The 21,394-nt window shown below is 33.4% G+C and overlaps 1 protein-coding gene and 1 pseudogene across 1 annotated transcript; one reads left to right on the top strand and one right to left on the bottom strand.

Moving 5' to 3' along the window:
- Positions 1-1,107: 1,107 nt before the first annotated feature.
- On the top strand, positions 1,108-5,294 carry LOC104105627 (tryptophan aminotransferase-related protein 4-like; annotated as a pseudogene).
- A 9,358-nt stretch (positions 5,295-14,652) lies between these two features.
- LOC104086308 (small ribosomal subunit protein mS78 (rPPR3a)-like) lies at positions 14,653-15,776 on the bottom strand. The gene is made up of 3 exons (XM_070191144.1): positions 15,432-15,776; positions 15,119-15,350; positions 14,653-14,729 (listed from the first exon to the last, which is right to left on the bottom strand). The coding sequence occupies exons 1-3, from the start codon at positions 15,774-15,776 to the stop codon at positions 14,653-14,655; spliced, it is 654 nt and encodes a 217-aa protein (XP_070047245.1).
- Positions 15,777-21,394: the final 5,618 nt, after the last annotated feature.

The raw sequence follows: 21,394 nt of genomic DNA on the forward strand, positions 1-21,394 counted from the left end.
GTTTATATTTTCAGTCATTTCAAATATTATTATATCTTCTGCCTTACTTTTCTTTTAAACCAGTAGGGTCATGACTTGACCTCGTCACAACTCTACCGAGGTTAGGCTTGGCACTTACTGGGTACCGTTGTGGTGTATTCATACTACACTTCTGCACATATTTTTGTGCAGATCGAGGTTCTCCCTACCAGACCATATACGAGTGAGATGGACCGTACGTGGAGACTTCAAGGTATATCTGCCAACGTCCACAGACCTTGGAGTCCCCTTGTATCCTTATTATGTTGTTTTCCCTTATTCTCTTCAAACTTTAATGTATAGAGACACTTAGTATTTTGTCTTAGAAACTTGTGACTTATTTATACCGGATTTTGGGAAATGCAATTATGGATTTGTAGTTTTATATTTATATATCATGTGTTGAGATTGGAGTTCAGTTTATTATTCATTTATTCCACAAATTTTTAGGCTTACCTAGTCTTAGAGACTAGATGTCATCACGACATCCTAAATAGGGAAATTGGGTCGTGACAGATGTTAAATGAGAAAAAGTATAGTTGAGGAGGTAATGTGAACACCTTAGAATTTAAGTATGAAATTAGCAAAATGGGTACAATTTAGGGTGTTTTATGAATTTATTCAATATTAAGGCACGGAAACTAAATTACTATTCCATATGTAAAGTATTCAATATTTAGGTCGAATTACAGAATGAGAACACTATCAATTAAATTTTCTTATTCCACAATTGTTAACTACAATTAGAAGTTTTTTATTAGTCTTAATCCGCATCCACCCTTAGAAAAACTTCAACAATTATTTCTTGTTTTGTTCACTTGTATAGATTTTAAATGCTCCACGCCTTTACATAATCTCATTATGCTTACCATGTCGAAAACACAAGGCCTGGTTTGGTAGCATTTGAATATATATTTTATATTCAATTTGGTTTTAAAATTGAAATGACGCTAAACTTCGATTTTAATTGGTCAATTATTGATTTATTTTTTTCAAGTCAACCAAGTTGAATTTAAAAAACAGAACTAGAGATCACGACAGCATACCTAATAAACTGTAATTAGCTGCAATATGTCATGAACTTAATTCTCAAAGAAAGAAAGAAGAGAGAATAAAGATAATGGCAAAGGATATTCAGAGGTTTAGCTATGTTATGTGTCTCTTGGTCTCAATATTTGTGAATATATTCTTTTTCAAAAACATGTATTATGAGAAGGAGAAGTTGAGTTGGAGCCAAAGAGCAGCAGAAGAAGCAGAAGCAGTGGCTTCAATTTCATGCTCAGGAAATGGAAGAGTATATATTGATAGCATTGTTGTAGATGGAAAGCCTATTTGTGAATGCTATTCTTGTTATGGAGGCCCTGATTGCTCTCTATTCTTCCCAAATTGTCCTGTTAATGTTGAAAGGTAGCATTCTCCCCCTCCACAACCCTGAGATAAATCTAGAGCGAGTTTGTATATAGTTCAACTGAACTCATTGCTTGCGATCAATTAAAATCATAGGCTCCTTTCATTCTAGTTTAAGTGGCAGCATTTCCGTTTTAGTCTGTTTAAAAAAAATGGCATGTTTCTTAATTCTAAAAATAATTAAACTCAATCTTATTATTTTATTCTTAATGATAAACTTTTATAGTCATATAAATATTATAATATGTTTAATACCACGAGTTTTATTTATGACATGCTTAAGACCATAGGTTTTAAATTTTTTATTTGATTTTTTAGACTTTGTGTCGTTTGTTTTTGTTCTCTCTTGTCGTGTTAGTAAATGGAATTCAATGAACCTTTGACCCGATAATACAGGGTTGATTGGAAAAAAGTAAATTTTGTCAGTTTTGAAGGATAAATTTTTATTGGTCCAATTTTGAGCTATGACTCCAATTAAATAAACCCCCCTTAACCCTTTTTTTTCCAACTCCAAAAACAGACCCACCAAAAAAAAAATAACCAAACTCAGTGATTATTAAAAAAATTAACTTTTTCATCTTTTCAACTCTACCATCACCATAGTTGGACTAATAAAAAGTTGTCACGTGTAATTTACGTAAACTTTTTTATTTGGCATTGACCATAAGTCGTAGGGCATAAGTGAGCCAGAAAGATAACGGTGAGGACATTTTTGGCTCAATAGGTGGACGGAGGTCATATTTGTACCAAATCTAATAGGAAGTTGCTAATGTGTTGTTGTTTAGTACAGTGGGGATCCCTATTCTTGGAACCTTTTTGGATACAAAATGCAGCTAGCAGTGCAGTAGTGGTAGCAGGTTGGCATAGAATGAGCTATTCCTTTCCTAATCAGTCTCACATATCAAAGGAGCTTGAGAAAAGCATAAGAAAGATACATGCAATTGCAAAGAATGCTATCACAGATGGAAGATACATTGTTTTTGGTGTTGGCTCTACTCAGCTCTTAAATGCTGCAGTCCATGCTCTTTCCATGGAGAAGCCTTCCTCTTCTTTCCCTGCAAAAGTGGTTGCAAAAATCCCTTATTATCGGGTTCGTTCTCCTCTATGATTCACATCTACACAATCTCAAAGTCCTAATAATCTAGTTTGAAATATGTTACTCCCTCCTATCAGTTTTCAATTATGTGGTGGTGCTTGACTGCTCATAGAATAAAATAATTTTTTTTTAAAAAAATTTGGGATCTTAAACATGTCACGAGATTTCAATGGCTATAAAAGCATGCGAATAAAAGTAAAATAGAATGTTTAAAATTACATTATCTCCAAATATATCAAGATATCATTCTTTTACGAATAAACAGATAAAAAATTACGCCGATAGAATAGAAGGATTATACATGATGATAATGTAAATATTATTTTACACTATCCTATGACTAAGCCTATTGTACCAGATATTATGTAGCTTTAGTATATTCGATAGTATAAGTATTTTTATTTGGATGAACATTATTTGTCCCTTCCACGCAACTTAACCCGTTGAACCAGATATTACGTAACTTTAATATAGTCGATAATATATTTATTTTTATTTGGATGAAAATTATTTTGTCCCCTCTAACTTTACTTAAAAAATCAGAACTCCACTCCCATTTTAAACAATAGGCATTTTTCGTACATCCTAAGATGTCTATTTATCCATTGATATTTTTAATCCCTCTTCTATGTAATTATCTTTCTATTATATAAGATAATTTAATTTGGATAAAGTTGGAGAAGAAGTATGATTTTCACCCATTTTTATTTACATTATTATACAGTTTAACTAGTTATAGTATATTACTTATTCTCACGGTTAATAATATGCAATTTTTATAGATGGATATTTAATAGTTACCTATTAAGTGATCTGAAAGTAAAAAATAATAATTTAACTGTTAGAACATGGTCAAATTCTTGAAATAATTGTTCTCGAGGGTATCCTTTTGTTTTCCCAATACACTTTAGAAACAAAATTATTTCTTGAGTGCACTTGAAACTGATCTGAATTAATTAATTTTCTCAGCCCTATAAGCTTCAAACAGAGTTCTTTCAAACACTGCATTATGAATTTGAAGGAGATTCGTCCATTTTAAGAAACAAATCTGATTTTGCTGGAGTTGTGATTGAGTTTGTGACTTCACCAAATAATCCAGATGGGAATTTGAGAAGTCCAGTTTTAAAAGGCCCCAACGTGAAGACAATTTATGATCATGCCTATTATTGGCCTCATTATACAGCAATTCCAGCTCCTGCTGACAAAGATCTCATGCTTTTCTCCATATCTAAGCTCACTGGTCATGCTGGAAGCAGATTTGGGTAATATTAATATATTCAATATTTAATCTAAATTACTTTTTTTTGTTAATAGAGGCAACAAAAGTTTGGACATATAATCCACATGCAACTATGTCAAAAGTTTTTGGTCAAAATGTGATCTTGTGCGAACCTTGAGCATGTAGCATAAGCGGACCAAAAATTTAAACTCAGTGAGTACTAAATTTTAATGTTTTTAGCATTAAATCAATTATATATTTACAGTTATGAGTTCATGTCTCAATTTCAGTAAACTTTTACACATATTTATACTTCGGGTCGAAAATCATGGGTTAAATTGAACCTGTATCTGTAATGGTACATCTGCCGCTGGTCTGTAGAATACAATTGATTAGTGATACAAGAAATTCAAAAACCAAAGAAAAAAAGCCATATCGTGATGTTTTAATTCCTTAGCTTTCTTCTGAGCCGTACTTTTAATCTCTTTTTTTTTCGCTCTCGTTGCTATTTAAAAATGTAGGTGGGCTATTGTGAAGGACGTGAATGTGTATAAAAGAATGATGGACTATATTGTTCTGGCTGAAATGGGGTTCTCAAAAGATACCCAATTGAGAGCCTTAACTCTTTTGAAAGTTGTTGCTCAAGGAAATGGCAAGCAAATCTTCAATTTTGGACATGAAATCATGAGGGATCGTTGGGAAAAAATGAGTCATGTCTTCTCTTTATCTAAACGTTTTAGACTCCAAAGCATTCCAACTCAGTATTGCACATTTCTTGACAGAACCAGAGAACCATCTCCAGGTAACTTTTTTAACTCAAGAAAACTTTTTCATTACAAAACTAACAAACCGGAAAAAAGATGAATTATTTTGTGAAAGAATTTTTGGTCCGGAATTTGTGTTTGTGGAAATTATCGAGTAATCGAAGATGAAAAAGAAGACCTGGAATTTTGTGAACAATGCGAAGTCCAATTTGAGAAAACCGAGTCGGTCGCTAGAACTACTGGTTTTAAAGCCCGAAATAAATAGGCTTACTTTTTCTTCATTTGAATCATAATTACAAGAATCTAGATTTGAGTGAATTCCTTAAAACCATTTAGAGTTTCAAACCAGACCTATATATGTTTACAAGCAGTATGACAATATACAAAACTATCTTATGTATGCCACTGTGTGTGTGCGTGTTTTGGGTGTTCATCATTGTGGCGTTGATGGCAGGTTATGCATGGGTGAAGTGTAAGAGAAAAGAAGATAAAAACTGCACACAAGTATTCAGAGTAGCAAAAATCATAGGTCGACCAGGCAGCAAATTCTTTGCAAAAAATCGTTATGTTCGACTTAGCTTGTTGAAGGGCCAGCATGATTTCGAGATGTTGATTCGTCGACTGAAACAATTGGTTTCTCAAGAAGGTGTACAACCCGTGTCAAGTTTTTAATGGTGAAAATTAATACACATCTTCTAGATTTCATCATGCAGTAAATCTCCCTGGACTTTCAAATTTTAGTTAATAAAACTATGGTTTAATCCACAAGTATACAAATCCGCATTTCATGCTTTCATTTTATTCCTGTATAGCAAAGCTAACTTCACATTTTATTGGATCATGATACGTATTCTATCATCCTCTATTCAACTCTTTTGAATAATTTTCAGACACTTAAAAAGATACATAAAATGAAAAATACAAACAACGGATTGCTAAAATTTTATTCAAAAAATATCTTAACATAGAATTGATATAGTTTTCTTACATATCTTGTAGGCTATATTTTTGTTTTTCATCATTATTTATGTAGGAATATAAATTAAAGATATGAAAACAAGGAGGATTTGTGCGACATCAGTAAGATGTTACAACTTACAAGTAGAAACTACATAAGAGGAATGCGTAATTCTCCCTTGTATTTACATATTCGAACTACTTATGCGCATAACCAAATTTTAGATGTATGTACTTGTAAAAAAAAGTTAATTTTATGCATTAAATTAATATTGGAATATCCACTATTGGATGTTTTCTATTATCTCCTGACAATTAGTTTTTCCTATTATTACCCCTTGCACGACAACTCTGAAAATTAAACTGAAGAAAGATAATTTCATATCCTAAACAAATTTCTAGGATCAGATTAGTTGAGGGATGGATTTTTTAAGAAAGTTTAGGTTTTCCAAATTCTATAATAATTTGCAATTGGGATTACTATTATCAATTAATTTCTTTTTGGCGTTACTGTTATTTTAAGGATATGGGGTTTCAACTGTATTTACTGTTACCAACAAAAAGTTATTGGGTTTAAAGAAGGAAAATAAAAGGAAGTCATGAAATCTAGATAACAAAACAACATATAGGAATTTTTTGTTCTACAATTTAATCTTCAATTTATGTTATTTTTATGTTAATTATTTTGGTGTTATAGTTATTTTAGGGCTAATGCTTTTTAATTGAGTTTACAATTATCAAGAAGTTTTTTTCGTGATTTGCAACTGGATTTATTTTTTGATTAATTTTTCTTTGCTATTATTGTTATTTTAGGTTTATGGATTTGAACTAGATATACTCCTCTCATCAAAAGATATATTGGAGAAGAAAAAAGAATTCAAGAAAATTGATAATAAGAAAACAAGAGAGAGAAAATAAAAATAAATAATAATTGTGAGCGCCTAATTTTTTTACCATACTTGGGTTTTCAACACTTTTTAGTATGTAAATAATTTTAAGTTTAATCTACATATTTTAACCTTTATTTTATTTTTAGTAAGTTTTATTTAATAAAATTAAAAATTACAAAAAAAATTATATGTTCTTGATTTTAAAATATTTAGCTAGTATTTTTATTTTACACTCTTAAAAGAAATAAAAATATTAATTAAAGCAAGAGCCAATGAGTCATTTTCATATGACAAAATTCTTTTTTATCTTTTGTAACAAACTTACATGCTCTCCCTAAAAATTCACATGAACATACAGTTGACATAAAATAAATATACGTAAAATCTATATTTTACTAAGAAATGTTAAACATCGTTAATTTTTATTTGCAATAATTTTTATCTAGATAACCTCAAATGTTATCTAGATTTTTTATTATATACATAATATTTACTATACGTTGACATAAAATAAATATACGTAAAATCATTGCTGAGAGTAAAATAAATTTTATTACTAAAATAAATATACGTAATATATATTTATTAGAGTCAACGTATAGTAAATATACATAAAATAAAAATAAATTTTATGTATATAATAAAAAGATCTTGATATCATTTGAGGTTATCTAGATAACAATCATTACAAATAAAAATTAACGGTGTTTAATATTTTTTAGTAAATGTATATTTTACGTATAGTAAATAAATAGTAAATAAATTCTATATATATTTACTATTTGTTATCTAGATAAATCTGTCATCTTTATTTCTTTCGGTAAACAAAAAAATAAATGGAACATATATTTTGTCAGATCTTAGATTTCTGTTAAAAACTAAGTTCTAAAAGCGGTAAAAGGTAAATGTATATAAGTTCTAAAATGAGTAATCAAATAATTAATTAAGCCAGGTATGATTAAAGCGACCGTGCTAAAACCACGGAACTCGGGAGTGCCTCACACATTCTTCCGGGTTAACAGAATTCCTTACTTGATCTTCTGTATTCGCGGATCATAAATAAGAATCAATTTCCTCGATTTGGGATTTTGAAATAAACTAGTGACTTGGGACACCATAACAAATATTCCAAGTGGCGACTTTGATTAAATAAATAATCTCATTTCGAATAATGTCACTTTAATTGGAAAAACTCCCCTATCTCTCGGAAAAAAGGAGGTGTGACAGCTCTGGCGACTCTGCTGGGGACTAAGAACCCAGAACTTCCGGTTCAGGGTTCAGAATTTGAGCTTGTAAATTGATCTATGCTTGGCTTTATTGATTGTATGATATTATTGTGTTTGTGGGCCTAATGTGCTAATTGCCGCTCATTTAGCGCTTTGATATTATTTGAATTGTATAAACTGTCTTCTTACGCTTCCCTTCTGAGTCTTCTAAAAAATATGGTGCACACGTACGCGTGGCCCACTTTAATGTTAGAGGTCGTGCCAAATAGAACGAGGCTGGATCAGCAACTAAACCGGGTAGACTTTCGTGCTCCCGGTACATTGCTCCCACATCGGCTCGAGTTGTTCGCTTGGGTAAGCCATGTCTAGAACACACACCCAGGTTTAAACCTAGAATAACACAACCTCATGTCGGATCCCTAGTAGGAACATTTATTTGCATCATGTGCATTTGACTTTGGGGACTCAACACAGGGGTTGGGTCCGTCTAGGACAGGCGCACCCGAAATAAAAGACCATCCTGATGCATCTTACATGTTATGTGCGCATTTATTTATTTCGGCTTGCATGCTGATCGGCTAAGGAAAGAAAATCAAGAGAAAAACCAAGAGTGAGGCAGGAGAGAATTCACCCAATTCTGAAAAACCCGGTATTTGGAAGTGTCCCGAAACTCTGCCGAAATTTTTGAAAAAAAAAAAAGAAAATGAAAAATAAATTTCAAAATGAGTCAATATCATGTTCTCCTAGTTATGTCAAAATGACGGAACTACGCGGGTCTGATTCTCACCTGATGTGAGATACGTAGGCAAATCTCAACGGTTCCGCCCCCCAATTTTAAAAAAATCCAAAAGTATTTTCCTTTACTTCCTTCTTTAGAAAGTTTTTCTTTTAGACCACAATTTTCAAAAAATCCAAAAATATTTTCCTTTACTTCCTTCTTTAGAAAGTCTTTCTTTTAGACCCCAATTTTTAAAGAAATACAAAAATATTTTCTTTTTAATTTCTTCTCAAAATCCAAAAATATTTTCATTCTTCTTTCGAAAATTGAAAAGAAAATTCAAGATTCAAAAATATTTTCTTTTTCTTTAGAAGTATTTCTTTCATAAATTCAAAATAAAAGTCCAAAAATTCAAAAATATTTCATTTCTTCTTTAGAAGTTTTTCTTTCAAAATTCCAGGAAAAAAAATCGAAATTAAAAAAAAAATTCTTTCTTCTTTAGAAGTCTTTCTTTTCAAAAATTCTTAAAAAAACAAATAAACAAACAAATCGAAATCCAAAAATATTTTCTTTCTTCTTTATAAGTCTTTCTTTCGAAAAGAAAATCAAAATAAAAAAAAAGTTAGTTTATTTTTTTATTCCTGATCTTCCCGAACTATGCAAGATCTGATTCATGTCCCCACATGATACGTCGGCAACCCACATCAGGTTTAATCGAATGATTTTTAAAAAATACAACAAAAAAAAAAAGGAGCGAAAAGATAGAAAGAAAAAGAGAAAATAGAAAGAAAAAAAAAGAGTGCTCATTTTAACGTGTTTGTTGTTTTGAAATAAAACCTGGTTTAAGTTGGTCTGTTTGTTGGTTTGCAATGACGGATCCAGGATCCCTTAGAAATAACAGCATCTTCTCAACCGAAGGAACAAGTACCACTATTGTGGATCCAACTAAGGTTACAAAAAGGCAAGTAGACAAGTTGGTGATAAAAATAGAGGCAAATGTTGGCTGACTTCTACCAGTTTTGAGCGACAGGACATGCTCTGCTTGGATGATCTATGATGATAGGGAGACATGAGAATTCATCCAAGTCCTTTGAAAAAAAGTTACTGTGAAATTTCTCATGCCGTCAGTACTGAAATTCGATAGTCAATATTAGGAACGGTTTAATCAAAAAGTCAAAATTTGAGTGTTGAATCAAATGCAATAAAAAGGACTGAATGACGTAGTAGTGCTGATGTGCAATTTGTGGCTAAGATGTCACTTAGCAACTGGAAAGTCACTCCTCTTTTAGACAAGGAGGAGTCTTGGTAGCTTGTTTTGTCATCTTTTCTGTTATCTGAGTTATCTAGGGTTGTAACCCAGATTTCAGTTTGTTTATCTTATTTTCAAATCCTTCCACCCTTTATTTAATGAAATACAGTTTGTCCCTTTATGTCATTATGTCCCTTTGTGTCATTCTATGTTTATTTCTTTCGCCGCTAGTTTTAGTGACATGACATGCATGCGGAATTTTCGACCGGCTTTTATAAAATTGATCTAGTCTTGAATTAGATAACTGAGAAAAAGCACTTTTGAAGATGAATAAATACATGAAACATTTGGAAAATAAGCATGAGCCAAGTACACGGTACCAAAGCAGTCATGCTCATGAAAGTTAAGGATCTCTACCTTTTGAATCATTGAGAAGATCATGCTTAAGAATGATCGGACGATTTGAAGTCTGTTTAACACTAAGAGATATCAAGTATTTTTTAAAAGAAGGTGTATTCCAGACAACTTGAAATGGATCAGTTTAGTGGCAAAATGCATCTTCTACATCAAGACAAAATCCAAGAAAAAGTCACCCTAATTGACAAGGGTCATTCACTGCGAGGAAAGTATTTCTCATACAACTTTACACTGGAAAGGATCCAGAAAATAACATGTCCATCAATGTCGTGTTAGTGAAGGGCTAACATGAATGGTATACTCAAGGCTGGGTGGCCCTTTTTTTGCTATCCAAACATTTTATACCCTTTGTTACCCCTTTTGAGCCTATATTATTTTCTTTGACCACCTTCTTTTGAAATCAAGTTCAAAGTCAAAAGTAAAAATAAAAATAAAAAGAAAAGTCCATGTTCCCAAAGTACAAACTGGAGCAACTCATTGAAAGTTCAAGTGAAAAAAGAAAAAAAGAACAGTCAAAGGTCCCTGCCCCTAGAAAATAAAGGCTGGGGCAACTTGTTTTGAAAAGAAAAAATAAAAAGAAAAAGAAAAAAAAAGGAAAAGACAGAGAAATAAAAAAAAAATTTAGGTCAGATGTTTGAACTACGTTTGACCTGATTCCTTTAAAAAGGATACGTAGGCAGCCTTACATGGTTCGGTCCAACCAAATAAGAAAAAAAAAAGAAAAAAAATCCAAAAGATCCCAGTATCTGAAACAGGGGCAAAGATTTTATTTTATTTTTGAAAGAGTCGATTCCAAGAGTTGTAAGTCTACAACCCCCTCATTTTGAGTATACTTTGAGCCTTCATGTCGTTCATTATTTCCAACCCTATCCAAAAATCTTTTAAATAAAGACCTCCTGATCAACTTTCAAGAATGCTAAGAGACGTATGCAATGAGCAACAGTTGTCATACGACATAGAACACTGTCAAGTTGCTCACAAAAGAAAGCCAAAAAGGAAAATAAAAGAAAAATAAGAGAGTCTTACTAGTGAAAACCTTTACGGGCACTGTAAGGCGACGGTAAGTAGAGATCAATAAATGAGAGAGACTTGTTGGTGAAAACCCCTCGAGGCATCTCTAGTCGAAAGTGAATCGTGAAGCGGATGCAAAGGATTGACACGAACAAGCCCGACTTCAAAGGTCATAGGAATGGTAAAAGGAGAGATTAGATCAGTTTGATAGATCAAGACGTTGAGTCCAAAATGCATGTCATGATCATTAAGGTTAGTTATTGAAAAAAAAAAACAAAGAACTCTTCCTTCTATCCTTCCCGACAGGGGCATTTCTTGTTAATATTGTTTCTTTGCATCATTGTGTCCTTCACTCTGAGTCCGTCCTTGTCAAAACAGAAAAGATTTCAAAATTTGCTACCAGTTTTTCAGTTGCACAAAGTAAATGTGGCTAGCACACTCAGTTGTTATTGTCTACATGCCTTGAGGATTCATGCAAAGGCCCCTCCCCAAAAGACTTTTGCCAGCCTACTTGGCTAAAGCAAGCAAAGATAACCTCGAGGTTAATCAGGGGTTCTCTGTAGTACTGAACAGAGACTATGAAGTGTGTACATCATGCAAAAGGCGTATACCTAGTTGCGACTCTCTCTGACAAACAAATTGCTCAAAAAGCAAGAAGCCATTCAAGATATCATAAAAGGTCACCTAAACAAAGATCTCCAGTTGGGATTAGGCTAATTGAGCTACAAATATAAATGGTACTGGGTGTGAAATAATCAGGGTTGATGCAGAGAAAAAGTATCTTGAAACCGACTCAAGCTGATTGAGCAAAAGTCAAGCTTCCCAAGACTCAAGGCCACAAACCGACCACCACTTTCAAAACTGACAAAATTTTCTTTGTTTGAAACAGGAATAAAGCAGTGCAAAGAAAGTGGTTCAAAAAAAAGGAAAAAAAAAGAAAAAAATTAGAGAAAAAAGAAGAGAAGAGAAGAGCCGACAAAAGGAAGTTTCTTAAATCTTTGCCTTTATTTGTCTTGCTAGTGTGCATAAATTTTTGCCATTGCTCTTAACATTTCTCCTCCTAGGATAAAAGTCCTAGTCTGATGGATTTTCCTCCCAATAAAAATCTTAGTCAGGTGAATTTTTCTCCTAAGATAAGAAAACCTAGTATGATGAATTTTCTCCTAAGATAAACGTCTTTGTCTGATGAATCTTTCTCCTAAGATAAAACAACCTAATCTGATGAATTTTCTTCAAGAATACAAAGTCTTAGTCTGATGAATTTTTCTCCTAAGATAAAATAACCTAGTCTGATGAATTTTCTCCTAGGATACAAAGTTTTGTGAAGGACGTGAATGTGTATAAAATAATGATGGACTATATTGTTTTGGCTGAAATGGGGTTCTCAAAAGATACCCAATTGAGCGCCTTAACTCTTTTGAAAGTTGTTGTTCAAGGAAATGGCAAGCAAATCTTCAATTTTGGACATGAAATCATGAGGGATCGTTTGGAAAAACTGAGTCACGTCTTCTCTTTATCTAAACATTTTAGACTCCAAAGCATTCCAACTCAATATTGCACATTTCGTGACAGAGCCAGAGAACCATCTCCAGGTAACTTTTTTAACTCAAGAAAACTTTTTCATTACAAAACTAATAAACCGGAAAAAAGATGGATTATTTTGTGAAAGAATTTTTGGTCCGGAATTTATGCTTGTGGAAATTATCGAGTAATCGAAGATGAAAAAGAAGACCTGAAATTTTGTGAACAATGCGAAGTCCAATTTGAAAGAACCGAGTTGATCGCTAGAACTACTGGTTTTAAAGCTCGAAATAAATAGGCTTACTTTTTCTTCACTTGAATCATGATTACAAGAATCTAGATTTGAGTGAATTCCTTAAAACCATTTAGAGTATCAAACCAGACCTATATATGTTTACAAGCAGTATGACAATATACAAAACTATCTTGCGTATGCCACTGTGTGTGTGTGTGTTTTGGGTGTTCATCGTTGTGGCATTTATGGAAGGTTATGCATGGGTGAAGTGTAAGAGAAAAGAAGATAAAAACTGCACACAAGTCTTTAGAGTAGCAAAAATCATAGGTCGACCAGGTAGAAAATTCTTTGCAAAAAATCGTTATGTTCGACTTAGCTTGTTGAAGAGTCAGCATGATTTTGAGATGTTGATTCGTCGACTGAAACAATTGATTTCTCAAGAAGATGTACAACCCATTTCAAGTTTGTAATAGGTGAAAATTATTATACATCTTCTAGATTTCATCAGGCAGTAAATCTCCCTAGACTTTCAAATTTTAGTTAATAAAACTATGGTTTAATCTACAAGTATACAAATCAGCATTTCATGATTTCATTTTATTCCTATATAGCAAAGCTAACTTCATATTTTATTGGATCATGAATTGCATTCTATCATCCTGTATTCAACTCTTTTGAATAATTTTCAGACGCTTAAAAAGATACATAAAATAAAAAATACAAACAACGGATTGCTGAAATTTTATTCAAAAAATATCTTAACATAGAATTGATATAGTTTTCTTACATATCTTGTAGGCTATATTTTTGTTTTTCATCATTATTTATGTAGGAATATAAATTAAAGATATGAAAACAAGGAGGATTTGTGCGACATCAGTAAGATGTTACAACTTACAAGTAGAAACTACATAAGAGGAATGCGTAATTCTCCCTTGTATTTACATATTCGAACTACTTATGCGCATAACCAAATTTTAGATTTATGTACTTGTAAAAAAAAGTTAATTTTATGCATTAAATTAATATTGGAATATCCCTTGACAAAGGGTTCCATTAAACTATTGGATGTTTTCTATTATCTCCTGACAATTAGTTTTTCCTATTATTACCCCTTGCACGACAACTCTGAAAATTAAACTGAAGAAAGATAATTTCATATCCTAAACAAATTTCTAGGATCAGATTAGTTGAGGGATGGATTTTTTAAGAAAGTTTAGGTTTTCCAAATTCTATAATAATTTGCAATTGGGATTACTATTATCGATTAATTTCTTTTTGGCGTTACTGTTATTTTAAGGATATGGGGTTTCAACTGTATTTACTGTTACCAACAAAAAGTTATTGGGTTTAAAGAAGGAAAATAAAAGGAAGTCATGAAAACTAGATAACAAAACAACATATAGGAATTTTTTGTTCTACAATTTAATCTTCAATTTATGTTATTTTTATGTTAATTATTTTGGTGTTATTGTTATTTTAGGGCTAATGCTTTTTAATTGAGTTTACAATTATCAAGAAGTTTTTTTCGTGATTTGCAACTGGATTTATTTTTTGATTAATTTTTCTTTGCTATTATTGTTATTTTAGGTTTATGGATTTGAACTAGATATACTCCTCTCATCAAAAGATATATTGGAGAAGAAAAAAGAATTCAAGAAAATTGATAATAAGAAAACAAGAGAGAGAAAATAAAAATAAATAATAATTGTGAGCGCCTAATTTTTTTACCATACTTGGGTTTTCAACACTTTTTAGTATGTAAATAATTTTAAGTTTAATCTACATATTTTAACCTTTATTTTATTTTTAGTAAGTTTTATTTAATAAAATTAAAAATTACAAAAAAAATTATATGTTCTTGATTTTAAAATATTTAGCTAGTATTTTTATTTTACACTCTTAAAAGAAATAAAAATATTAATTAAAGCAAGAGCCAATGAGTCATTTTCATATGACAAAATTCTTTTTTATCTTTTGTAACAAACTTACATGCTCTCCCTAAAAACTCACATGAACATACAGTTGACATAAAATAAATATACGTAAAATCTACATTTTACTAAGAAATGTTAAACATCGTTAATTTTTATTTGCAATGATTTTTATCTAGATAACCTCAATTGTTATCTAGATTTTTTATTATATACATAATATTTACTATACGTTGACATAAAATAAATATATATATATATATATATATATATATATATATATATATATATATATATATTAGATTTTTTTATTTTAAGGGAGTCAACGTATAGTAAATATAAATAAAATAAAAATAAATTTTATGTATATAATAAAAAGATCTTGATAACATTTGAGGTTATCTAGATAACAATCATTGCAAATAAAAATAACTTTTGAGTCCATAGATTTCTTACACAAGTCAAGTGCAAAATCAAGATCATCCTTGTCACAAGCAAAATGAATGAGCATCCCAAATGTTGCATTATCCGGATAATGCTCATTTTCCGCCATTTTGTCATACCATCTTTTCGCCTCCTCCAAGTTCCTATCATCCACAAACATTTTGATTATCGTATTATAACTCAAAGTATTGGGGATGATGTCTTTCTTCCCCATCTCCTCAAACAACTCAATCGCCTCGTTAACCTGGTTATTCGCAACTAAACCTCGTAATCTAATATTGTAACTCTACAGGTCAGCAATAATGTTTTTCTTTTGCATCAATACCCACAAATCCTCTGCTTCAGAAAACTTTTTACATTCATGATAAGCTTTCAAAAGCGTATTGAAAGTCACTTTATCAGGTTTAATCCCCTGATTTTCCATCTCATCCATTACACTGACAGCAGAATCCAAAGAACCAGATTTACATAATGCCTTAATCAAAGTATTATAGGACACTACATCACGCTCAATCGATAACTCCTCAGATAATTCCTGAAACAACTCTCTCATAGTATCGTACTTTTCTGCCCTTACGCAGGCTTCTAGAAGGGCATTGAAAGCATAAACAGTTCGCTGACATTTTAAGTTTGGCATTTCATCGAACAATTTACGGGCATGTTTATACATTTTTGCTGTACCGCATAAGAGTATGAGGCGGGAGACAAATAACTCATTGCTAATTTTCGGGTATTATTTTTGGTGCTCAAGAATGTCTTCGATAGCGGAAGAATTATTGTCAAGGCGGCGAATGGCGGTTTGATAGTTGGAGTAGTGGCGTCGGAATTGAGGGGATTCCGATGATTTTTTGAAGTTGTTAATTATAGTTTGGAGTTCTTGTTTTTCGGTAAGTTTAGGTGTGAGATTGGTGGATTTTAAGGAGGTTGTTTTGGGCTTGTCAGTTTTAAGCTTGACGGTTATTTTTTGATTCTCGGCAAAGATGCCGGAAAACCGGCGATAAAGGGAAGAAGAAGACATATGAACTGTTGTTAGATTAGAATTTCGTAGTTGAGGTTTAAACCATTTAGGAAACTGGGCTTGCTCTATATGAAGCCCGGTCCAGAATATGGTCTAAATGATTGGTTGCATGGTATAACAACGTACCCATATAATTGGGATTTTTACCTAGTTATACTATATTAGAAACTTATTTACCTATGTTCTCTATGTTTTGTAGTGTAACGATCCGACCGGTCGTTTTGAGCTTTAGCATGCCGTTCGGCGGTTTGAGGCCTTGAGTAGTTTCACTTAAGGTATTATGACTTGTACGTGTGGTCGAACTTGAATTTCGGGAAATTCGGAGTTGATTTAGAAAGAAAATTCTAATTTCGGAAGTTTTAGGTTTAAAAAATTTACTAAGGTGTGATTTTGAGTAAACGACTTCAGAATCGGGATTTGAAGGTTCCAACAGGTTCGTATGATGATTTTGGACTTGGGTGTATGTCCGGATCGGGTTTTGGATGGACGGGAGCGTTTCGGTGCCTATTGTGGAAAGTTGGTATTTTGGAAGGATTTCATAAATTTGAGTTGAAGTGCATTTCAATGTTATCGATGTCCGATTGGGATTCCGAGTCTGAGAATAGCTCTATATGGTGATTCTAGACTTAGGGGTGCGTCCGGAAGTGGATTTGAAGGTCCGTAGGTCGTTTCGGGTCATTTGCCGAAAAATGAAAATTTGAAGGTTTTTGAAAAGTTTGACCGGGAGTGAACTTTTTAATATCGGGGTCGGATTCTGATTCTGAAAGTTGGAGTAGGTCCGTAATGTCAATTATGACTTGTGTGCAAAATTTGAGGTCAATCGGATGTGATTTGATATATTTCGGCATCGAATGTAGAAGTTTGAAGTCCTAAAGTTCATTAAGCTTGAATTGGGGTGTGATTCATGATTTTGGTGATGTTTAATGTGATTTGAGGCCTCGAGCAGGTCCGTGTTAGGGATTGGTTGGTGTGATTGGACGGGGTCTCGGGGACCTAAGATGTGTTTCGGAGTGGTTTCGGATCAATTTGAGCTATTTTGGAACTGCTGTTGCTGGTATCTGGTTTCCTTCTTCGCGAGCGCGAAGGGAGTCCCGCGTTCGCGAAGAGGAACTTTGAGGCTGCTGGGATTTGGCCTTCGCGAACGTGAGGCAGTGGACGGGAACGCGAGGCAGTAGCTGGGAAGGCCTTCGCGAACGCGGCCAAGCCTATGCGAACGCGAAGAAAAGAGAGGGAGCGGGGGCCTGGAGTCATTTAGCCTTCGCGAACGCGAAGCTTCAACCGTGAATGCGAAGCTTCAACCGCAAATGTGAAGCAGTAGGGCCTGAAGGCATCACGAACGCGAGGCTTTGGTCGCGAACGCGAAGAAGGGGCGACTGTGCTGGGTAGAATTTTTTTAAAGCGGGATTTAGCCCATTTCACTCATTTCTCTCTTGGTTGGGCGATGTTTTGAGCTTTTGAAGAGGAGATGTTCATCATCTATATCAAGATAAGTGATTCTCACCTATTGCAAGTTAAATACTTGGATTATATATAGATATTAACATGGAAATTCATGGAAAATTAGTGAAAATTTGGGATTTTGTAGAAAACCTAGAAATTTATATTTTTGGATTTTGACCACGAATTTGGGCATGAATTTGAGAGTAAATTATATATTTGAGTTTGTGATGCCATGGGTAATGTTTATCTTTGAAAAATTTCAGAATCCGGGCATGTGGGCCCGATGGCGATTTTATCGACTTTTCGAGCGGAGTTGAAAATTGTTGAAAATTGAATAATAATGAGTATTAGAGTATATATTTATGGATTTGCACCTTTATTGACTAGTTTTGGAGCGATGGGCATTGGTTTCAGTTGTTGGAAAGTCTTTGGAGCCGGTTATGGAATTTCGGAGGGAAGTAAGTCTCCTTTTTAACCTTGTAAGAGGGAACTAACCCCATAGGTGAATCAAATCATTATGTGTTTCTATTTGTGGGTGCTACGTATGCACGAGGTGACGAGAGTCCATGCATAGCTACTATTATGCTTATGTCCGGGTAGTCTGGGACTCATATCATGTTGTACTTGCGATGTTTGTACCCTACTTGTTAATTTAATTATTTAAAACATTTAGAAACTCGATAAAAGAATTGTAAAAAGGTTAAACTTCATTTACTTGACCGTTAAATGAGAATTTGAAATTCTTGGAATATTTGCCCCTTAATAAATCTTGAATTGATTGTTTAATGTGTTTTCTCTTTTGTGGAGTGGGCTGAATGCCTCGGTAGCAGATAGATGCATCTATGGTTCGCGCCGTTCGACCCTCGGTAGTGCACAGTTTAAATATTTATGTTGGATCGGGTCGTACGACCTCAGCATGATTTGCGCATGATATATCTTTGGAATTGATAATAATTGATATTTCTTTCATTGGCCGGAGATACAAAAATGTTAAATGACGAAAATAAATTTGGAAGGTTCCTATTAACAAAAGAATTGTTTACTTATTTCATGTTATTGAGTTTACAGCCGTTCTATACAATCCACCCTTAATTATAATATCGATATTTTATTGTTAGCCCTTAGTAAGTGTCGGAGTCGACCCCTCATCACTACTTCTTTGAGGTTAGGCGGGATACTTACTAGGTACATGTTGATATACGTACTCATACTACACTTGCTGCACATTTTTGTGCAGGTACATATATGTCTAGTGGCCTTGTGGGCGCAGAGGCGCGGTTATTGCGGGGACTTAGGTGAGCTGCATTCTATACTACGATCCGCAGCCAGCAGAGTCTCCTTCAGAGTATTTATATTTCTCCTGTCCAAATTTGTATTCTGGACAGATGTTGTATTTTATTTTACATTCCTAGTTGATGCTCATGCACTTGTGACACCGGGTTTTGGGATGATTATGGGTTGTCCTGTATTGAAATTGTTAAAAATATTATTATTTACTTTGTAAATTCCATCTTTTACTATTTAATTGAAGGAAATATGATTACAAAAATATTAAAATGAGAACCAAATTAAGTATTTATTCTTGGCTTGCCTGACAGCGGTGTCCGGCGCCATCACGACCTTTAATAGATTTTGGGTTTGTCATGGTATCAGAGCACTAGGTTCACTTAGGTCTCACGAGTCATGAGCGAGTCTAGTAGAGTCTCGCGGATCGGTAAGGAGAAATCTGTACTTATCTTCGAAAGGTTACCGGACTATTAGGATCACTTCTCTTCTTGATTCCTCATCGTGCAATTTGATTCCTTTGAGGCATATGCCTTCATTTCCTTCCTATTCAATCTTATTGTTACACCCTGTGCGTCTCAAGGTAACGTAATGAATATAAGACTTATTAATCATTCTTTAAATAATTTTAAAGTCATAAAATGGCTATATATGATATTTGGATAGAAAATATGAAGTTTGGGAAAAATCAGATTAAAGTTGCGGAAACACTGACTAAGGATTTGCTATGTAATAGAGCTTTTTGAGAAATATATTTCGTGTGCTATATGAGGTTTCTTGGAGACATGTTATATACCAAATTGAAGGTCTTGGAATTTAGTTTCCAACGCACTTAACCGTTCGTTCATACGACATCCGGAAAAAAAGTTATAAGCGTTGGAAAAGGGCCAATCATAGGGTGCCAAGTAACACCTTTTTAACTTTTAAAAAAATGGGATATTTACATCCCATCTCGTCTTTTTCTCCATTTTTCCAGAGAGCTCGCCCAAATAACATCCCTAACTTTACTCTTAAGCTCTCTACAAGAGCTTCAAATAATATTATCATCCCGGGCACGGAATCAAGAAGCGATAACATTAAAACGATCCCTACGACGTAAGTATCGCTATATTGCCTCTCCTTTTCTTTGTAGTTTGAGTTTTGGAAGGTACTTCATAGTTAAGAAAACGTGTACTTTCTGTATTTAAGTGTTTAAATATCAAGGGATGTTGGTAAATTCATTTCCTAATAGTTAGAACTCACGGGACGGTGGTCGGAAGCCGTGAGTTCAAGTTATTTGACTTGTAGTGGACTGTTTTGTGGGCTATTTCATGTTGCCTTTGGGCTGTATATTTTTCTACTATTTAATGGAGTTTTGGAGGACAAATGGTGTGGATAAATACCACATAATGACGGAATAGTGGGCTGGTCGTTCGTCGTTATATTCTTTTAAGTTGCTTGATACTACTTTGGTTGTCGTTTTATATATGAAGTGATTAGGATGTGTGGGCTATTTTGTGGTATATTGTGATGGAGATAAGGTTGGAAAATGATGCTTACATATTGTTATTGTTGTGTTATTGTTGTTGTTGGTATATGGTATTGGAGGAGGGCCTAGTTACAGGGGAGATGCTGCCCAAATTTACGTAAACGAGCTACTAGTTTAAGTTGAGGACTTAGCCTTTACTCAGCACTGATTTTGAATCTCCTTATGATGTGGTAGATTGAATTGAGTTGTTTGAAGAATTTCTTGGAAGGTATTAAGGACTCAACAGATTTAAGGTATGTTAAGGCTATCCCTTCTTTCTTTTTGGCATGATCCAAATGATATAAACGAAACGAGCAAAATACGCAACTTTCATAAATGAATCTATTCATAGAAATACTAGGGGTGTCTATATTCTTGATTCCCCATGTGAATTATTATTATATCCTCTGTTCATGGGTCTCAGAAAAATACGTATTTGATAAAGTTTGTCCGAAAGGCATATTGATTTTATGATATTCAAGAAATCTTATTAACGCATTTCTTATGCATTTCATGCATTTATACATGTACATTGACCCTTGACTAGAAGGCATTATATACGCGTATATTATATGTATATGGGATATGGGAAGAGGTTATGGCGTTATATATGCACCACCACCTGATCAGCTGGTATACGTTGATGATTTTTCCCACAATGGCCGAGATGATATGATGGGATGCCCCCAGAGGCTTGATGATGTTATGAACGCATATACCTATGCATGGTATAACATTTATACGCATATGCATGGCATTGTAAATATTAAATAATTCACAGAGCTATTCAGGCTTACATGTCGAGTATTTTACTCCATGTTTCTCTCATGACTTTTATTTACTGATGTTCATTCCTTACATACTCGGTACTTTATTTGTACTGACGTCCCTTTTGCCTGGGAATACTGCGTTTCATGCCCATAGATCCCGATAGACAGATTGAGAGTTCTCCTTATAGGCTATCAGCTCAGCAGAAGGTATTTGTGCACTTCACTTGCTCTGGAGTTGCCTATTTGGTCAGTATGATTTGAATATGTCT

Source organism: Nicotiana tomentosiformis, chromosome 12, assembly GCF_000390325.3.
Source record: "Nicotiana tomentosiformis chromosome 12, ASM39032v3, whole genome shotgun sequence".
NCBI classification, from domain to species: Eukaryota; Viridiplantae; Streptophyta; class Magnoliopsida; order Solanales; family Solanaceae; genus Nicotiana; species Nicotiana tomentosiformis.

Excerpts from the sequence above, each read along its gene's own strand:
- LOC104086308 (XM_070191144.1), bottom strand. The coding sequence starts at position 15,776 with ATGTATAAACATGCCCGTAAATTGTTCGATGAAATGCCAAACTTAAAA. Across the intron at positions 15,351-15,431 it reads CTGAAGCAGAGGATTTGTGG|GTTAACGAGGCGATTGAGTT; the intron begins GTATTGATGCAA and ends GCGAATAACCAG. Across the intron at positions 14,730-15,118 it reads TGATTTTGCACTTGACTTGT|GGAGAGCATGTAAGTTTGTT; the intron begins GTAAGAAATCTA and ends GTGAGTTTTTAG.